Here is a 16,817-nt window from a genome sequence, read left to right on the forward strand (position 1 = left end):
CCTGATCCTCGGACATTAGATACCTGAGGGCATAGTCCTTGGACTTTTCTTTTTGTTTAACCTTTAGTGATCTCTTCTAATCTCACAAATTTAAACTCCAAGAAAGAATGTGAATGGCTCAGTGGAACCTCAGGAATCAGTGGTTCTGGAGAGACCCCGTAACATACATGTCCTCCTGATAGGTTTGGAACAACTATTCCCAAAATAACCCCAACATAAAAATTTTGTTTGGTACCAGATGGGTTATAGAATTATCTCATTAAAGGATAAAAGAGTTGTGTTTAATTCATTTATCCATCCGTTCAACAAATATTTAAGTACCTTCCAAGTGCCTGACACTGAGCTATTATAATACAGATGAATTCTAATGTGTATATGCTTAGGGATTATTTTTTTTCTGACGGAGAGGCAGGGAGTCACACACTTTAAGTTAGTAGCCCTGGACACTGGTTCAAAATGTTAATATAGCATCTCTGTGGAAATGACTGGATCTACAAGTGTAAGCTCCAGTCACTTTAGTAATAATCTGTTTTATAATGTTACCATCATATGATGAAACAGAGAGAACCCATTGCTCCCTTGCTCTGCTCTTCCAAGCAGGCTGGTTAGGCTAAGTGTACTTTCCCTGCACCCAGTGGAGCCTCAGAGGGGAGAGGCAAATGGCATTGCCCAGAGCCCTGTCTTCCCCAGTTGACTGGAAGCGAGTTTTCCCTCACACCCTTGGGGGCACCAGCAGCTTCCCAAATCCTCTCTCTGGGTGAAACTTCTCAAGGACTTGAAAATCCATAAAAACAAATTCTCACCCATCCATCCCCTCTTCCCTCACACCCATTAAATCGAATCAGACTGCTCTGCCTCTTCCAGCGTGGGGGATTTCAGCCTGCTTACTGACACACGTGATTACTTTTCTGAGTTTCCAGATTTTCTTAAACGCTACTGTGCGGCAATTTGCAAATAAATTCCTATTTCCCTGACATTGTGCTTTCAGATGCATATCCATTTACCTAATCCTGTTAGAAATCATGTCTTTCTGGTACTTCATTGCAGATTCCGTGCTTGTGGTGAAGGCAAGGCAGCCCAAGCCTTTCTTTGCTGCCGGAAATACATTTGAGATGACTTGCAAAGTGTCTTCCAAAAATATTAAATCGCCACGCTACTCGGTTCTCATCATGGCTGAGAAGCCTGTTGGGGACCTCTCCAGTCCTAACGAAACCAAGTACATCATCTCCCTGGACCAGGATTCTGTGGTGAAGCTGGAGAACTGGACAGATGCATCGCGGGTGGACGGCGTTGTGTTAGAGAAAGTGCAGGAAGATGAATTTCGCTATCGAATGTACCAGACTCAGGTCTCGGATGCAGGGCTATACCGCTGCATGGTGACAGCCTGGTCTCCTGTTAGGGGCAGCCTGTGGCGAGAAGCAGCAACCAGTCTCTCCAATCCTATTGAGATAGACTTCCAAACCTCAGGTGAGCAGGGAACCCTGTTGAATCCTAGATTGAGCTGGAAGGGGCCCTAGGGTTTTGATCCAATGGCTTCATGTTTTTAAACAATTTTACTGAAATATAATTCACATGCCATACAATTTATCCATTTAAATACATAGTTCAGTGGTTTTCAGTATATTCACAGTTGTGCAACCATCACCACAGTTACTTGTAGAACATTTTCATTACAACCAATAGAAACCTGCACCCTTAGCTGACACCCTTTAGCTCCCCAACCTCCTACCCCCTGACAACCACTAATCTCCTTTCTGTCTCTAGAAACTTGCGTATTCTGGACATTTCACGTAAATGGAATGTAATATGTAAGCTTTGTGTCTGGCTTTTCTCACTTTATTTTTTTAACATCTTTATTGGAGTATAATTGCTTTACAATGATGTGTTAGTTTCTGCTTTACAACAAAGTGAATCAGCTATACATATACATATATCCCCATATCTCCTCCCTCTTGCGTCTCCCTTCCACACTCCCTATCCACCCCTCTAGGTGGTCACAAAGCACCTAGCTGATCTCCCTGTGCTATGTGACTGCTTCCCACTAGCTATCTATTTTACATTTGGTAGTGTATATATGTCCATGCCACTCTCTCACTTCATCCCAACTCACCCTTCCCCCTCCCCGTGTCCTAGAGTCCATTCTCTATGTCTCCGTCTTTATTCCTGACCTGCCCCTAGGTTCTTTTTTTTAGATTCCATATGTATGTGTTAGCATATGGTATTGCTTTTTCTCTTTCTGACTTACTTCACTCTGTATGACAGTCTCTAGGTCCATCCACCTCACTACAAATAACTCAGTTTCATTTCTTTTTATGGCTGAGTAATATTCCATTGTATATATGTGCCACGTTGTCGTTAGCCATTCGTCTGTCGATGGACACTTAGGTTGCTTCCATGTCCTGGCTATTGTAAATAGAGCTGCAATGAATATTGTGGTACATGACTCTTTCTGAATTATGGTTTTCTCAGGGTATATGCCCAGCAGTGGGATTGCTGGGTCGTATGGTAGTTCTATTTTTAGTTTTTTAAGGAACCTCCAGTGTTCTCCATAGTGACTGTACCAATTTACATTCCCACCAACAGTGCAGGAGGGTTCCCTTTTCTCCACACCCTCTCCAGCATTTATCGTTTGTAGATGTTTTGATGTTGGCCACACTGACCGGTGTGAGGTGATACCTCATTGTAGTTTTGATTTGCATTTCTCTAATGATTAGTGATGTTGAGCATTCTTTCACGTGTTTGTTGGCAATCTGTATATCTTCTTTGGAGAAATGTCTATTTAGGTCTTCTGCCCATTTTTGTATTGGGTTAGATGTTGAGCTGCATGAGCTGCTTGTACATTTTGGAGATTAATTCTCTGTCAGTTGCTTCCTTTGCAAATATTTTCTCCCATTCTGAGGATTGTCTTTTCATCTTGTTTATGTTTTCCTTTGCTGTGCAAAAGCTTTTAAGTTTCATTAGGTCCCATTTGTTTCTTTTGGTTTTTATTTCCACTTCTCTAGGAGGTGGGTCAAAAAGGATCTTGCTGTGATTTATGTCAGAGTGTTCTGCCTATGTTTTCCTCTAAGAGTTTGATAGTTTCTGGCCTTACATTTAGGTCTTTAATCCATTTTGAGTTTATTTTTGTGTATGGTGTTAGGGAGTGTTCTAATTTCATTCTTTAATATGTGGCTGTCCAGTTTTCCCAGCACCACTTATTGAAGAGGCTGTCTTTTCTCCATTGTATATTCTTGCCTGCTTTATCAAAAATAAGGTGACCAGGGCTTCCCTGGTGGCGCAGTGGTTGAGAGTCCGCCTGCCGATGCAGGGGACACGGGTTCGTGCCCCGGTCCGGGAAGATCCCACATGCCGCGGAGCAGCTGGGCCCGTGAGCCATGGCCGCTGAGCCTGCGCATCGGGAGCCTGTGCTCCGCAACGGGAGAGGCCGCAACAGTGAGAGGCCCATGTACCGCAAAAAAAAATAATAAGTAAAAAGAAATAAGGTGACCATATGTGCGTGGGTTTATCTCTGGGCTTTCTATCCTGTTCCGTTGATCTATATTTCTGGTTTTGTGCCAGTACCATATTGTCTTGATTACTGTAGCTTTGTCGTATAGTCTGGAGTTTAGGAGCCTGATTACTCCAGCTCCGTTTTTCTTTCTCAACATTGCTGTGGCTATTCGGGGTCTTTTGTGTTTCTATACAAATTGTGAAATTTTTTGTTCTAGTTCTGTGAAAAATGCCATTGGTAGTTTAATAGGGATTGCATTGAATCTGTAGATTGCTTTGGGTAGTATAGTCATTTTCACAATGTTGATTCTTCCAATCCAAGAACATGGTGTATCTCTCCATGTGTTTGTATCATCTTTAATTTCTTTCATCAGTGTCTTATAGTTTTCTGTATATAGGTCTTTTGTCTCCTTAGGTAAGTTTATTCCTAGGTGTTTTATTCTTTTTGTTGCAGTGGTAAATGGGAGTGTTTCCTTAATCTCTCTTCCAGATTTTTCATCATTAATGTATAGGAATGCAAGAGATTTCTGTGCATTAATTTTGTATCCTGCTACGTTACCAAATTCATTGATTAGCTCTAGTAGTTTTCTTGTAGCATCTTTAGGATTCTCTATGTATAGTATCATGTCATCTGCAAACAGTGACAGCTTTATTTCTTCTTTTCCAATTTGGATTCCTTTTATTTCTTTTTCTTCTCTGATTGCTGTGGGTAAAACTTCCAAAACTATGCTGAATAATAGTGGTGAGAGTGGAGATAGCCTCATCCACCAGAGGGCAGACAGCAGAAGCAAGAAGAACTACAATCCTGCAGCCTGTGGAACAAAAACCACATTCACAGAAAGATAGACAAGATGAAAAGGCAGAGGGCTATGTACCAGATGAAGGAACAAGATAAAACCCCAGAAAAACAACTAAATGAAGTGGAGAAAAAGAATTCAGAATAATGATAGTGAAGATGATGCAGGACCTCGGAAAAAGAATGGAGGCCAAGATCAAGAAGGTGCAAGAAATGTTTAACAAAGACCTAGAAGAATTAAAGAGCAAACAAACAGAGATGAACAATACAAAAACTGAAATGAAAACTACACTAGAAGGAATCAATAGCAGAATCACTGAGGCAGAAGAACGGATAAGTGACCTGGAAGACAGAATGGTAGAATTCACTGCTGTGGAACAGAATAAAGAAAAAAGAATGGAAAGAAATGAAGACAGCCTAAGAGACCTCTGGGACAACATTAAACACAACAACATTCGCATTATAGGGGTCTTAGAAGGAGAAGAAAGAGAGAAAGGACTGAGAAAATATTTGAAGAGATTATAGTCAAAAACTTCTCTAACATGGGAAAGGAAATAGCCACCCAAGTCCAGGGAGCACAGAGAGTCCCATACAGGATAAACCCAAGGAGAAACAGGCCAAGACACATGGTAATCAAATTGATAAAAATTAAAGACAAAGAAAAACTATTGAAAGCAGCAAGGGAAAAATGACAAATAACATACAAGGGAACTCCCATAAGGTTAACAGCTGATTTCTCAGCAGAAACTCTACAAGCCAGAAGGGAGTGGCATGATATATTTAAAGTGATGAAAGGCAAGAACCTACAACCAAGGTTACTCTAGGCGGCAAGGATCTCATTCAGATTCGATGGAGAAATCAAAAGCTTTACAGACAAGCAAAAGCTAAGAGAATTCAGCACCACCAAACCAGCTCTACAACAAATGCTAAAGGAACTTCTCTAAGTGGGAAACACAAGAGAAGAAAAAGACCTACAAAAACAAACCCATAACAATTAAGAAAATGGTAATAGGAACATACATATCAATAATTACCTTAAATATGAACAGTTAAATGCTCCAACCAAAAGACAGAGGCTCGCTGAATGGATACAGAAACAAGACTTATATATATGCTGTCTACAAGAGACCCACTTCAGACCTAGGTACACATTCAGGCTGAAAGTGAGGGGATGGAAAAAGATATTTCATGCAAATGTAAATCAAAAGAAAGCTGGAGTAGCTATACTCATATCAGATAAAATAGACTTTAAAATAAAGAATGTTACAAGAGATAAGGAAGGATACTACATAATGATCAAGGGATCAATCCAAGAGGAAGATATAACATCATAAATATATACGCTCTGAACATAGGAGTATCTCAATACGCAAGGCAACTGCTAACAGCTGTAAAAGAGGAAATCAACAGTAACACAATAATACTGGGGGACTTTAACACCTCACTTACACCAATGGACAGATCATCCAAAATGAAAATAAATAAGGAAACAGAAGCTTTAAATGACACAATAGACCAGATAGATTTAATTGATATTTATAGGACATTCCATCCAAAAACAGCAGATTATATTTTGTTCTCAAGTGCACACGGAACATTCTCCAGGATAGATCACATCTTAGGTCACAAATCAAGCCTCAGTAAATTTAAGAAAATTGAAATCATATCAAGCATCTTTTCAGACCACAACGCTATGAGATTAGAAATCAGTTACAGGGAAAAAAACGTAAAAAATACAAACACATGGAAGCTAAACAGTGCATTACTAAATAAGCAAGAGATCACTGACGAAATCAAAGAGGAAATCAAAAAATACCTAGAGACAAATGACAATGAAAACACAACGATCCAAAACCTATGCGATGCAGCAAAAGCGGTTCTAAGAGAGAAGTTTATAACAATACAAGCCTACATCAAGAAACAAGAAAAATTTCAAATATTGGTGAGACTGGACAACCTTGTCTTCTTCCTGATCTTTGAGGAAATGGTTTCAGTTTTTCACCATTGAGAGTGGGTTTCTCATATATGGCCCTTATTATGTTGAGGTAAGTTCCCTCTGTGCCAACTTAGTGGAGGGTTTTTATCATAAATGGGTGTTGAATTTTGTTGAAAGCTTTCTCTGCATCTATTGAGATGACCATATGGTTTTTCTCCTTCAGTTTGTTAATATGCTGTATCACATTGATTTGCGTATATTGAAGAAACCTTGCATTCCTGGGATAAACCTCACTTGATCATGGTGTATGATCCTTTTAATGTGCTGTTGGATTCTGTTTGCTAGTATTTTGTTGAGGATTTTTGCATCTATGTTCATCAGTGATATTGGCCTGTAGTTTTCTTTCTTTGTGATGTCTTTGTCTGGTTTTGGTATCAGGGTGATGGTGGTCTCGTAGAATGAGTTTGGGAGTGTTCTTCCCTCTGCTATATTTTGGAAGAGTTTGAGAAGGATAGATGTTAGCTCTTCTCTAAATGTTTGATAGAATTCACCTGTGAAGCCATCTGGTCCTGGGCTTTTGTTTGTTGGAAGATTTTTTTTTTTTTTTGTGGTACACGGGCCTCTCCCGTTGCGGAGTACAGGCTCCAGATGCGCAGGCTCAGTGGCCATGGCTCACCGGCCCAGCCACTCCGCGGCATGTGGGATCTTCCTGGACCAGGGCATGAACCCGTGTCCCCTGCACCGGCAGGCGGACTCTCAACCACTGTGCCACCAGGGAAGCCCTTGTTGGAAGATTTTTAATCACAGTTTCAACTTCAGTGCTTGTGATTTGTCTGTTTATATTTTCTATTTCTTCCTGGTTCAGTCTCGGAAGGTTGTGTTTTTCTAAGAATTTCTCCCTTTCTTCCAGGTTGTCCATTTTATTGGCATATAGTTGTTTGTAGTAATCTCTCATGATCCTTTGTATTTCTGCAGTGTCAGTTGTTCTCCTTTTTCATTTCTAATTCTATTGATTTGAGTTTTCTCCCTTTTTTCTTGATAAGTCTGACTAATGGTTTATCAATTTTATCTTCTCAAAGAACCAGCTTTTAGTTTTATTGATCTTTGCTATTGTTTCCTTCATTTCTTTTTCATTTATTTCTGATTTGATCTTTATGATTTCTTTCCTTCTGCTAACTTTGGGTTTTATTATTTTTTTTTTTTGCGGTATGCGGGTCTCTCACTGTTGTGGCCTCTCCCGTTGTGGAGCACAGGCTCCAGACGCGCAGACTCAGCAGCCATGGCTCATGCGCCCAGCCGCTCCGCGGTATGTGGGATCTTCCCGGACCGGGGCACAAACCCGTGTCCCCTGCATCGGCAGGTGGACTCTCAACCACTGCGCCACCAGGGAAGCCCGGGGTTTTTTTGTTCTTCTTTCTCTAATTGCTTCAGGTGTAAGGTTAGATTGTTTATTTGAGATGTTTCTTGTTTCTTGAGGTAGGATTGTATTGCTGTAAACTTCCCTCTTAGAACTGCTTTTGCTGCATCCCCTCGTTTTTCACTTTAGCATGATGTTTTCAAGAGTTATCCATGTTGCAACATGTATCAGTACTTCATTCTTTTTTTTAAATTTATTTTTAATTTTTTGTTGCTATATATATATGCATATGTATACATATATATACTTCAATGTTAGAGAGTTGCAGCCTTTTGTTTAGTACCTAGAGAATGCCAGTACTTTAACACAATATCTTGATAAATGTTGCTCACAGCGTTTTAAAAAGAACAAAAATAAATGTAGTTTCTGTGTCATCTTTGACATGTTATAAATTCACAGTGCTAGCTGCTTTTTTAAGCAGCAGTGTGAGGGAAAAAGCACTGTAAAATGAAGTCCTGGATTTTGTGTTACATGAAAAATGTAGTACAATGAAAACTTTAATGTCAAAAGGAACAGTGCTTTAAAGAAAACATATATGAAATAAATGAGGTATAAACTCCATAATGTAGTCAGAAAAAGAAAATATAATTATTTGAATATTGGGGACCTTTTCTTTCAGTTGCAGCTTTTAAGTTTTTAAGTACCTGTGAATCAAATTTACATGTAACTTTCACTTAATGCCATTTTTGTCTTGAGAAGTGCAAAAAAATGCCAGTAAATATCATATTTTCTATATCAGAAAATAAGTTTAGGAATCCCAAAGTGCTTGGGACGTGTTGGCAAGACAATTTTTTTTTTTTTTTTTTTTTGGTCGCTATAGCAAACTGTGCTCTCTCCACATAAACCTATGTAACTCACAACTGCAAATACTACTTACTGTTTTTTAAGAAAATCAAACACCAAAAAACCACATATCCCCTTCTTTCTGTACTGTAGCATTTAACGCAAAATAAATTCTCATTAGCACATCATTTTTATGACTGAATAATATTCCATTGTGTGGATATACCACATTTTATTTATCCATTCATCAGCTAATGGGCATTTGAGTGTTTGCAATTCTTGACTATTATGAATACTGCTGCTGTGAACGTTTGTGTACAAGTTTTTGTGTGAACATACTACCCTCATTTTTTAAAATAGATCAGCTGACACACACCTATATCAAATCCTTCAAGGAACATGGTGGATGGAGTATAAAGATAAGAAGGAATTGAGCCTCCAGAGGGGTTAAATGACTTGCCAAGAGTGGAAGATTCAAAGCTAAGACCCAAGTCTTATCCAGCCTGTGGCTTTCACTCTTTGAGGTCCCTAGGACTGAAGGTGATGGGAACTGTTCTTGGCCCAACTTATCAGAGCAGTATTTCCATACAGGGGATGAGTATCCCAACCTTTTGGGCTATGCTTTACCTTGCTTTTGGACTAGAAAAATATTTCCAATTAGTCCAGTCTCCAGAGCTGTGGTGGTATGGGTGAATATATCTGTCAACCTGTTTTTTTAAGAATAACTATTAGTGGTGTTCACCTATGGGAGGGTTAATTAAAACGAGCATTTTGGTGTCCATTCTGAATGATTTTATCTTTGGTAAGTAAAATGTTTTTATGCTATAAGGTGGAAAGTTCCACTTTTTTTTAATAGCATACATACATATTCTGAAATGGAAATGTTTATCTGTGAAATTCATTAAGCTCCTTTGACAAATCTGTGTGTGTATCTGTGTTTCAGCAGGTAGAGATTTAAAAGTTTTTGATTCCCAATCTTATTTAGAATATCAAAGTGAAGGATCATCACTTTTGAGTTTAATACTGAATGTTTTCACTAAATGTGCCTTGGGTTCCAGTTAGAAGTTTCTGAATATGTAAATTCATACTCACCTGTAAAGATTCAGGTATTAACTGATCAATACAATGAATGCAAGATATTTGTTGAATTTAATTATTACCGTTTATATTAAAGGTAAACTATACCTTAGTAAAGTTTGCTTTCTATTAATATTTTGTATTATTATAAGTTTTCATAGTGTATAATGAAATAATCTTCTGGAATCTAATAATCTCTAAATGTGTAGATTAATTAAGAGTAAATATTGATTTAAACCCTTAGATTTGGAAAGAGCAGAGGAAACACACGCTTCTTTTGTTGTGTATCTATCTGCTTGTTTGTTTTCTAATAATAGCTTTATTGAGATATGGTTAACATACCATAAATTTCACCCATTTAAAGGGTCAATTCAGTGGTTTTTAGTATATTCACAGATATATATTGTACAACCATCAGTAGTATCTAATTCTAGAACTTTTTAATCACTCCAGAGAGCAAATTCTGTACCCGTTAGTAGTCACTCCCTCTACTCTCTATTCCTAGCCCCTGGCAACCACTAATCTCCTTTGTATCTTTATAGATTTGCCTTTTTGGGCATTTCATATGATTTGAAGCATATACGTGGGCTTTTGTGACTGGCTTTTTTGCTTAGCAAAATCTTTTCAAGGTCCATCACGTTATATCATGTATCAATCCTTCATTCCTTTTTATGGCTGAATAATATTCCAGTGTGAGGATATACCACACTTTGTTTAGCTGTTCATCAGTTGATAGACCTTTAGATTGTTTCCACCTTTTGGCGATTATGAATAATAATATGCTGACATAAACATTAGCGTACAAGTTTTTGTGTGGACATAAGTTTTCATTTCTCACCTAGGAGTGATGCTGGATCATATGGTAACTCTCTTTAATTCTTTGAGGAACTGCCAAATTGTTTTCCAAACCAGCTGCACCATTTTACATTCCCAACAGCAGTGTGTAAGGGTTCCAATTTCTCCACATTCTCACTAGTTATTATTTTCCATCATTTTTATTATAGCCAACCTAGTGGATGTGAAGTAGTATTTCATTGTGGTTTTAATTTGCGTTTCCTTAATGACTGTTGATGATTAGCAGCTTTTCATATAGTTATTGGTCATATGTGTATCCTCTCTGGAGAAATGTCTATTCAAACCATTCGCCCATTTTTAAATTGATTTGTCTTTTTATTGTTGGCTAGTAGAGCTTTTCATAGTTTGAATACAAAAGTCCCTTAACAACATATGTGATTTGAAAATATCTTCTCCTACTCTGTAGTCTTTTCACTTTCTTAATTGTGTCCTTTGAAGCACCCAAGTTTTAAATTTTGATGAAGTCCAGTTTATCTATTTTTTCTTTTTGTTGCTTGTGTTTTTGGTGTCATATCTAAGAAAACATTGCCTAACCCAAGGTCGTGAAGATTTACACCTATGGTTTCCTTTAAGAGTTTTACAGTTTTAGCTCTTACATTTAGGGCTATGATCCATTTTGAGTTAATTTTTGTGTGTGGTATGAAGAAAGGATTCAGCTTTATTCTTTTGCATGGGAATACCTAGTTGTCCTGGCACCATTTGTTGAAAAGTCTGTTCTTTCCCCCATTGACTTGTCTTGGTACACTTGTCAAAAATCATTTAACCATGAATATAAGGGTTTATTTCTGGACTCTCAGTTCTATTCTGTTGATCCTTATGTCTTTTCCTATACCAGAACCACATTGTTAAATTGCTATAGCTTTCTAGCAAGTTTTGAAATCAGTGTGAGCCTTCCAGCTTTGTTCTTTTTCAAAATTGTTTTGGCTCTTCTGGGTCCCTTGCATTTCCAGATGAATTTTAGGATCAGTTCATTAATTTCTGCAGAAAAGACAGCTGGGACCGTGATAGGGATTGTGTTGAATCTGTAGATCAGTTTGGAGAGTATTACTATTTAACAATATTGTTTTCTAATCCATGAGCATGAGATGTCTTTCCATTTATTTGGATCTTTTAAAATTGCTGTCAGTGGTGTTTGTAGTTTTCAATGTACAGATGTTGAACTTCTTTCATTAAATTTATCCTAGGTATTTTATTCTTTTTGATGCTATCATAAATTAATTGCTTTCCTAATTTCCTTTTCAATTTGTTCATTGCAAGTGTATAGAAGCACAATCGACTTTTATAAATTGGTCTTGTATCCTCCAACCTTGCTGCACTTGTTTATTAGTTCTAATAGTTTTTTGTTGTCGTTGACTACTTAGGCTTTTTTTTAATGGTATCATTTATATGTGGAATCTAAAAAATAATACAAATGAATCTATATATAAAATAGAAACAGACTCACAGACAGAGAAAACAAACTTATGTTTACCAAAGAGGAAAGGGAGAGGGGGAGGGATAAATTAGGAGTATACAATTAATAGATACAAACTATTGATACTATACATAAAATAGATAAGCAACAATGATTTATTATATAGCATAGGGAACTATATTCAATATTTTGTAATAACCTATAATGGAAAATAATCTGAAGAAAACATATATAACTGAATCACTTTGTTGTACACCTGAAACTCACAATATTGTGAATCAACTATACTTCAATTTTTAAAAATGCAAAAAAAAAAAATTAACAAGGAGTAAGTACCAGTCTTCTTCCATAATCAAATAGGCTGCTTTGTGTAGAAACTTCTAGGTATAAGAAAATTGTAACTGAAGTCATTCTTTTAAGTCTTAGAAATGGAATATAAGTGTTTGTCCTTAGCTTTGAAGAGCAGTATAAAACTATGTCCCTGAAAATGGCTTAGTAATAAGATTTATTCATTCAGTTATTCATTCATTCATTCACATTTTAAATTCAACAAATAGTTATTTGGGACATTCTATGTGCGTAATACCATACTAGGGGATGCGGAGGATACAAAGATGTATAAAACAAGATGTCATTCCTCACAGAGTTTACAATCCAGTTGGGAAAATAAAATTTGTGCACAATTAACTAGACTGCAATGTACTATATGACCTAAGGAAATTTTTTCAATTTGATAAAACCAACTTCACTGAGCACTTGTGTTCCTATGTTTTACTAGGTCCTAAGAATACAAATATGAATACAACACTTGTAATACAGAAGAAGTCTTAGATTCAAGTTGGTCTTTATAAGGAATGACTGTGTAGCACTTAGAGCTTGAGGAAGAAGCAAGTTTCTTATCATCAGAGGCGTGATTCATAGGCTGGTGGTGACATTTGGCGAATATAGAGAGAAGGACTTAAAACACAAGCTGATTGGTCACAGTATTTGACCATTACATTCTTTCCAATCTTGAGACTTTAAAATTTTGTGCTTCTTTCAAAGGTAGACAGGTGTTTCAGAAATTCTCAAGTCATCACGTGTCTGCTCCAGGTTTAGATGGAGTCTTCCTCCTATAGTGGAGTTGAAACATTTCTTTAGAAGTACTAGTACTTGTGGGTTTTTTAAATATAAATTTATTTATTTATTTTTGGCTGCATTGGGTCTTCGTTTCTGCACACAGGCTTTCTCTAGTTGCGGCGAGCAGGGGCTACTCTTTGTTGTGGTGTGAGGGTTTCTCATTGTGGTGGCTTCCCTTGTTGCGGAGCACAGGCTCTAGGCTCGTGGGCTTCAGTAGTTGTGGCTCGTGGGCTCTACACCGCAGGCTCAGTAGTTGTGGCGCACGGGCATAGTTGCTCCGTGGCATATGGGATCTTCCGGACCAGGGCCCAAACCCGTGTGCCCTGCATTGGCAGGCGGATTCTTAACCACTGTGCCACCAGGGAAGTCCCCTAATCAGTGTTTTTAAACATAGCGAGTCCCATCAGCCCAGAGGACACTGTTTGTGTGGTCATTTTTTTTTTAATTAAAAGTAATTGTATTCTTTTTTCTTTTTTTTACAACGGTGTGTTAGTTTCTGCTTTATAACAAAGTGAATCAGTTATACATATACATATGTTCCCATATCTCTTCCCTCTTGCATCTCCCTCCCTCGCACCCTCCCTATCCCACCCCTCTAGGTGGTCACAAAGCACCAAGTTGATCTCCCTGTGCTATGCGGCTGCTTCCCACTAGCTATCTATTTTACATTTGGTAGTGTATATATGTCCATGCCACTCTCTCACTTTGTCACAGCTTACCCTTCCCCCTCCCCATATCCTCAAGTCCATTCTCTAGTAGGTCTGTGTCTTTATTCCCATCTTACCCCTAGGTTCTTCATGACATTTTCTTTTTTTCTTAGATTCCATATATATGTATTAGCATATAGTATTTGTCTTTCTCTTTCTGACTTACTTCACTCTGTATGACAGACTCTAGGTCCATCCACCTCACTACAAATAACTCAATTTCATTTCTTTGTATGGCTGAGTAATATTCCATTGTATATATGTGCCACATCTTCTTTATCCATTCATCCGATGATGGACACTTAACTTGTTTCCATCTCCTGGCTATTGTAAATAGAGCTGTAGTGAACATTTTGGTACATGACTCTTTTTGAATTATGGTTTTCTCAGGGTATATGCCCAGTAGTGGGATTGCTGGGTCATATGGTAGTTCTATTTGTAGTTTTTTAAGGAACCTCCATACTGTTCTCCATAGTGGCTGTACCAATTCACATTCCCACCAGCAGTGCAAGAGTGTTCCCTTTTCTCCACACCCTCTCCAGCATTCATTGTTTCTAGATATTTTTAATTTATTTATTTATTTATTTATGGCTGTGTTGGGTCTTCATTTCTGTGCGAGGGCTTTCTCTAGTTGCAGCAAGTGGGGGCCACTCTTCATCGCAGTGCGCAGGCCTCTCACTATCGCGGCCTCTCTTGTTGCAGAGCGCAGGCTCAGTAATTGTGGCTCACAGGCATAGTTGCCTAGTTGCTCCGCGGCATATGGGATCTTCCCAGACGAGGGCTCGAACCCGTGTCCCCTGCATTGGCAGGCAGATTCTCAACCACTACGCCACCAGGGAAGCCCCTGTTTCTAGATTTTTTGATGATGGCCATTCTGACCGGTGTGAGATGATATCTCATTGTAGTTTTGATTTGCATTTCTCTAATGATTAATGATGTTGAGCATTCTTTCATGTGTTTGTTGGCAGTCTGTATATCTTCTTTGGAAAAATGTCTATTTAGGTCTTCTGCCTATTTTTGGATTGGGTTGTTTGTTTTTTTGTTATTGAGCTGCATGAGCTGCTTGTAAATTTTGGAGATTAATCCTTTGTCAGTTGCTTTATTTGCAAATATTTTCTCCCATTCTGAGGGTTGTCTTTTGGTCTTGTTTATGGTTTCCTTTGCTGTGCAAAAGCTTTGAAGTTTCATTAGGTCCCATTTGTTTATTTTTGTTTTTATTTCCATTTCTCTAGGAGCTGGGTCAAAAAGGATCTTGCTATGATTTATGTCAAAGAGGGTTCTGCCTATGTTTTCCTCTAAGAGTTTGATAGTTCATGGCCTTACATTTAGGTCTTTAATCCATTTTGAGATTATTTTGGTGTATGGTGTTATGGAGTGTTCTAATCTCATACTTTTACATGTACCTGTCCAGTTTTCCCAGCACCACTTATTGAAGAGGCTGTCCTTTCTCCACTGTACATTCCTGCCTCCTTTATCAAAGATAAGGTGGCCACATGTGTGTGGGTTTATCTCTGGGCTTTCTATCCTGTTCCATTGATCTATGTTTCTGTTTTTGTGCCAGTACCATACTGTCTTGATTACTGTAGCTTTGTAGTATAGTCTAAAGTCAGGGAGCCTGATTCCTCCAGCTCTGTTTTTTGTTCTCAAGATTGCTTTGGCTATTCGGGATCTTTTGTGTTTCCATACAAATTGTGAAATTTTTTGTTCTAGTTCTGTGAAAAATGCTAGTGGTAGTTTGATAGGGATTGCATTGAATCTGTAGATTGCTTTGGGTAGTAGAGTCATTTTCACATTGTTGATTCTTCCAATCCAAGAACATGGTATATCTCTCCATCTATTTGTATCATCTTTAATTTCTTTCATCATTGTCTTATAATTTTCTGCATACAGGTCTTTTGTCTCCTTGTCTTTTCTGCATACAGGTCTTTTGTCTCCGTATTCCTAGATATTTTATTCTTTTTGTTGCAGTGGTAAATGGGAGTGTTTTCTTGATTTCACTTTCAGATTTTTCATCATTAGTGTATAGGAATGCCAGAGATTTTTGTGCATTAATGTTGTATCCTGCTACTTTACCAAAATCATTGATTAGCTCTAGTAGTTGTCTGGTAGCATCTTTAGGATTCTCTATGTATAGTATCATGTCATCTGCAAACAGTGACAGCTTTACTTCTTCTTTTCCAATTTGGATTCCTTTTATTTCCTTTTCTTCTCTGATTGCTGTGGCTAAAACTTCCAAAACTATGTTGAATAAGAGTGGTGAGAGTAGGCAACCTTGTCTTGTTCCTGATCTTAGTGGAAAGGCTTTCAGTTTTTCACCATTGAGGACAATGTTGGCTGTGGGTTTGTCATATATGGCCTTTATTATGTTGAGGAAAGTTCCCTCTATGCCTACTTTCTGGAGGGTTTTTATCATAAATGGGTGTTGAATTTTGTTGAAAGCTTTCTCTGCATCTATTGCGATGACCATATGGTTTTTCTCCTTCAGTTTGTTAATATGGCGTATCACATTGATTGATTTGCATATATTGAAGAATCCTTGCATTCCTGGAATAAACCCCACTTGATCATGATGTATGATCCTCTTCATGTGCTGTTGGATTCTGTTTGCTAGTATTTTGTTGAGGATTTTTGCATCTATGTTCATCAGTGATATTGGCCTGTAGTTTTCTTTCTTTGTGACATCCTTGTCTGGTTTTGGTATCAGGGTGATGGTAGTCTCGTAGAATGAGTTTGGGAGTGTTCCTCCCTCTGCTATATTTTGGAAGAGTTTGAGAAGGATAGGTGTTAGCTCTTCTCTAAATGTTTGATAGAATTCGCCTGTGAAGCCATCTGGTCCTGGGCTTTTGTTTGTTGGAAGATTTTTAATCACAGTTTCAATTTCAGTGCTTGTGATTGGTCTGTTCATATTTTCTATTTCTTCCTGATTCAGTTTTGGCAGGTTGTGCATTTCTAAGAATTTGTCCATTTCTTCCAGGTTGTCCATTGTATTGGCATAGAGTTGCTTGTAGTAATCTCTCATGATCTTTTGTATTTCTGCAATGTCAGTTGTTACTTCTCCTTTTTCATTTCTAATTCTATTGATTTGAGTCTTCTCCCTTTTTTTCTTGATGAGTCTGGCTAATGGTTTATCAATTTTGTTTATCTTCTCAAAGAACCAGCTTTTAGTTTTATTGATCTTTGCTTTCGTTTCCTTCATTTCTTTTTCATTTATTTCTGATCTGATC

General features: G+C 37.9%; 1 protein-coding gene across 1 annotated transcript in view; it reads left to right on the plus strand.

Moving 5' to 3' along the window:
* Positions 1-16,817, plus strand: part of PTGFRN (prostaglandin F2 receptor inhibitor) — an 83,925-nt gene that overhangs the window by 50,940 nt on the left and 16,168 nt on the right. The window contains exon 6 of the mRNA XM_067727410.1: positions 1,048-1,467. Within this exon, the coding sequence (XP_067583511.1) occupies positions 1,048-1,467 (420 nt within the window). The remainder of the gene's footprint in view (positions 1-1,047; positions 1,468-16,817) is intronic.

This window comes from Pseudorca crassidens, chromosome 2 (genome assembly GCF_039906515.1).
Source record: "Pseudorca crassidens isolate mPseCra1 chromosome 2, mPseCra1.hap1, whole genome shotgun sequence".
NCBI classification, from domain to species: Eukaryota; Metazoa; Chordata; class Mammalia; order Artiodactyla; family Delphinidae; genus Pseudorca; species Pseudorca crassidens.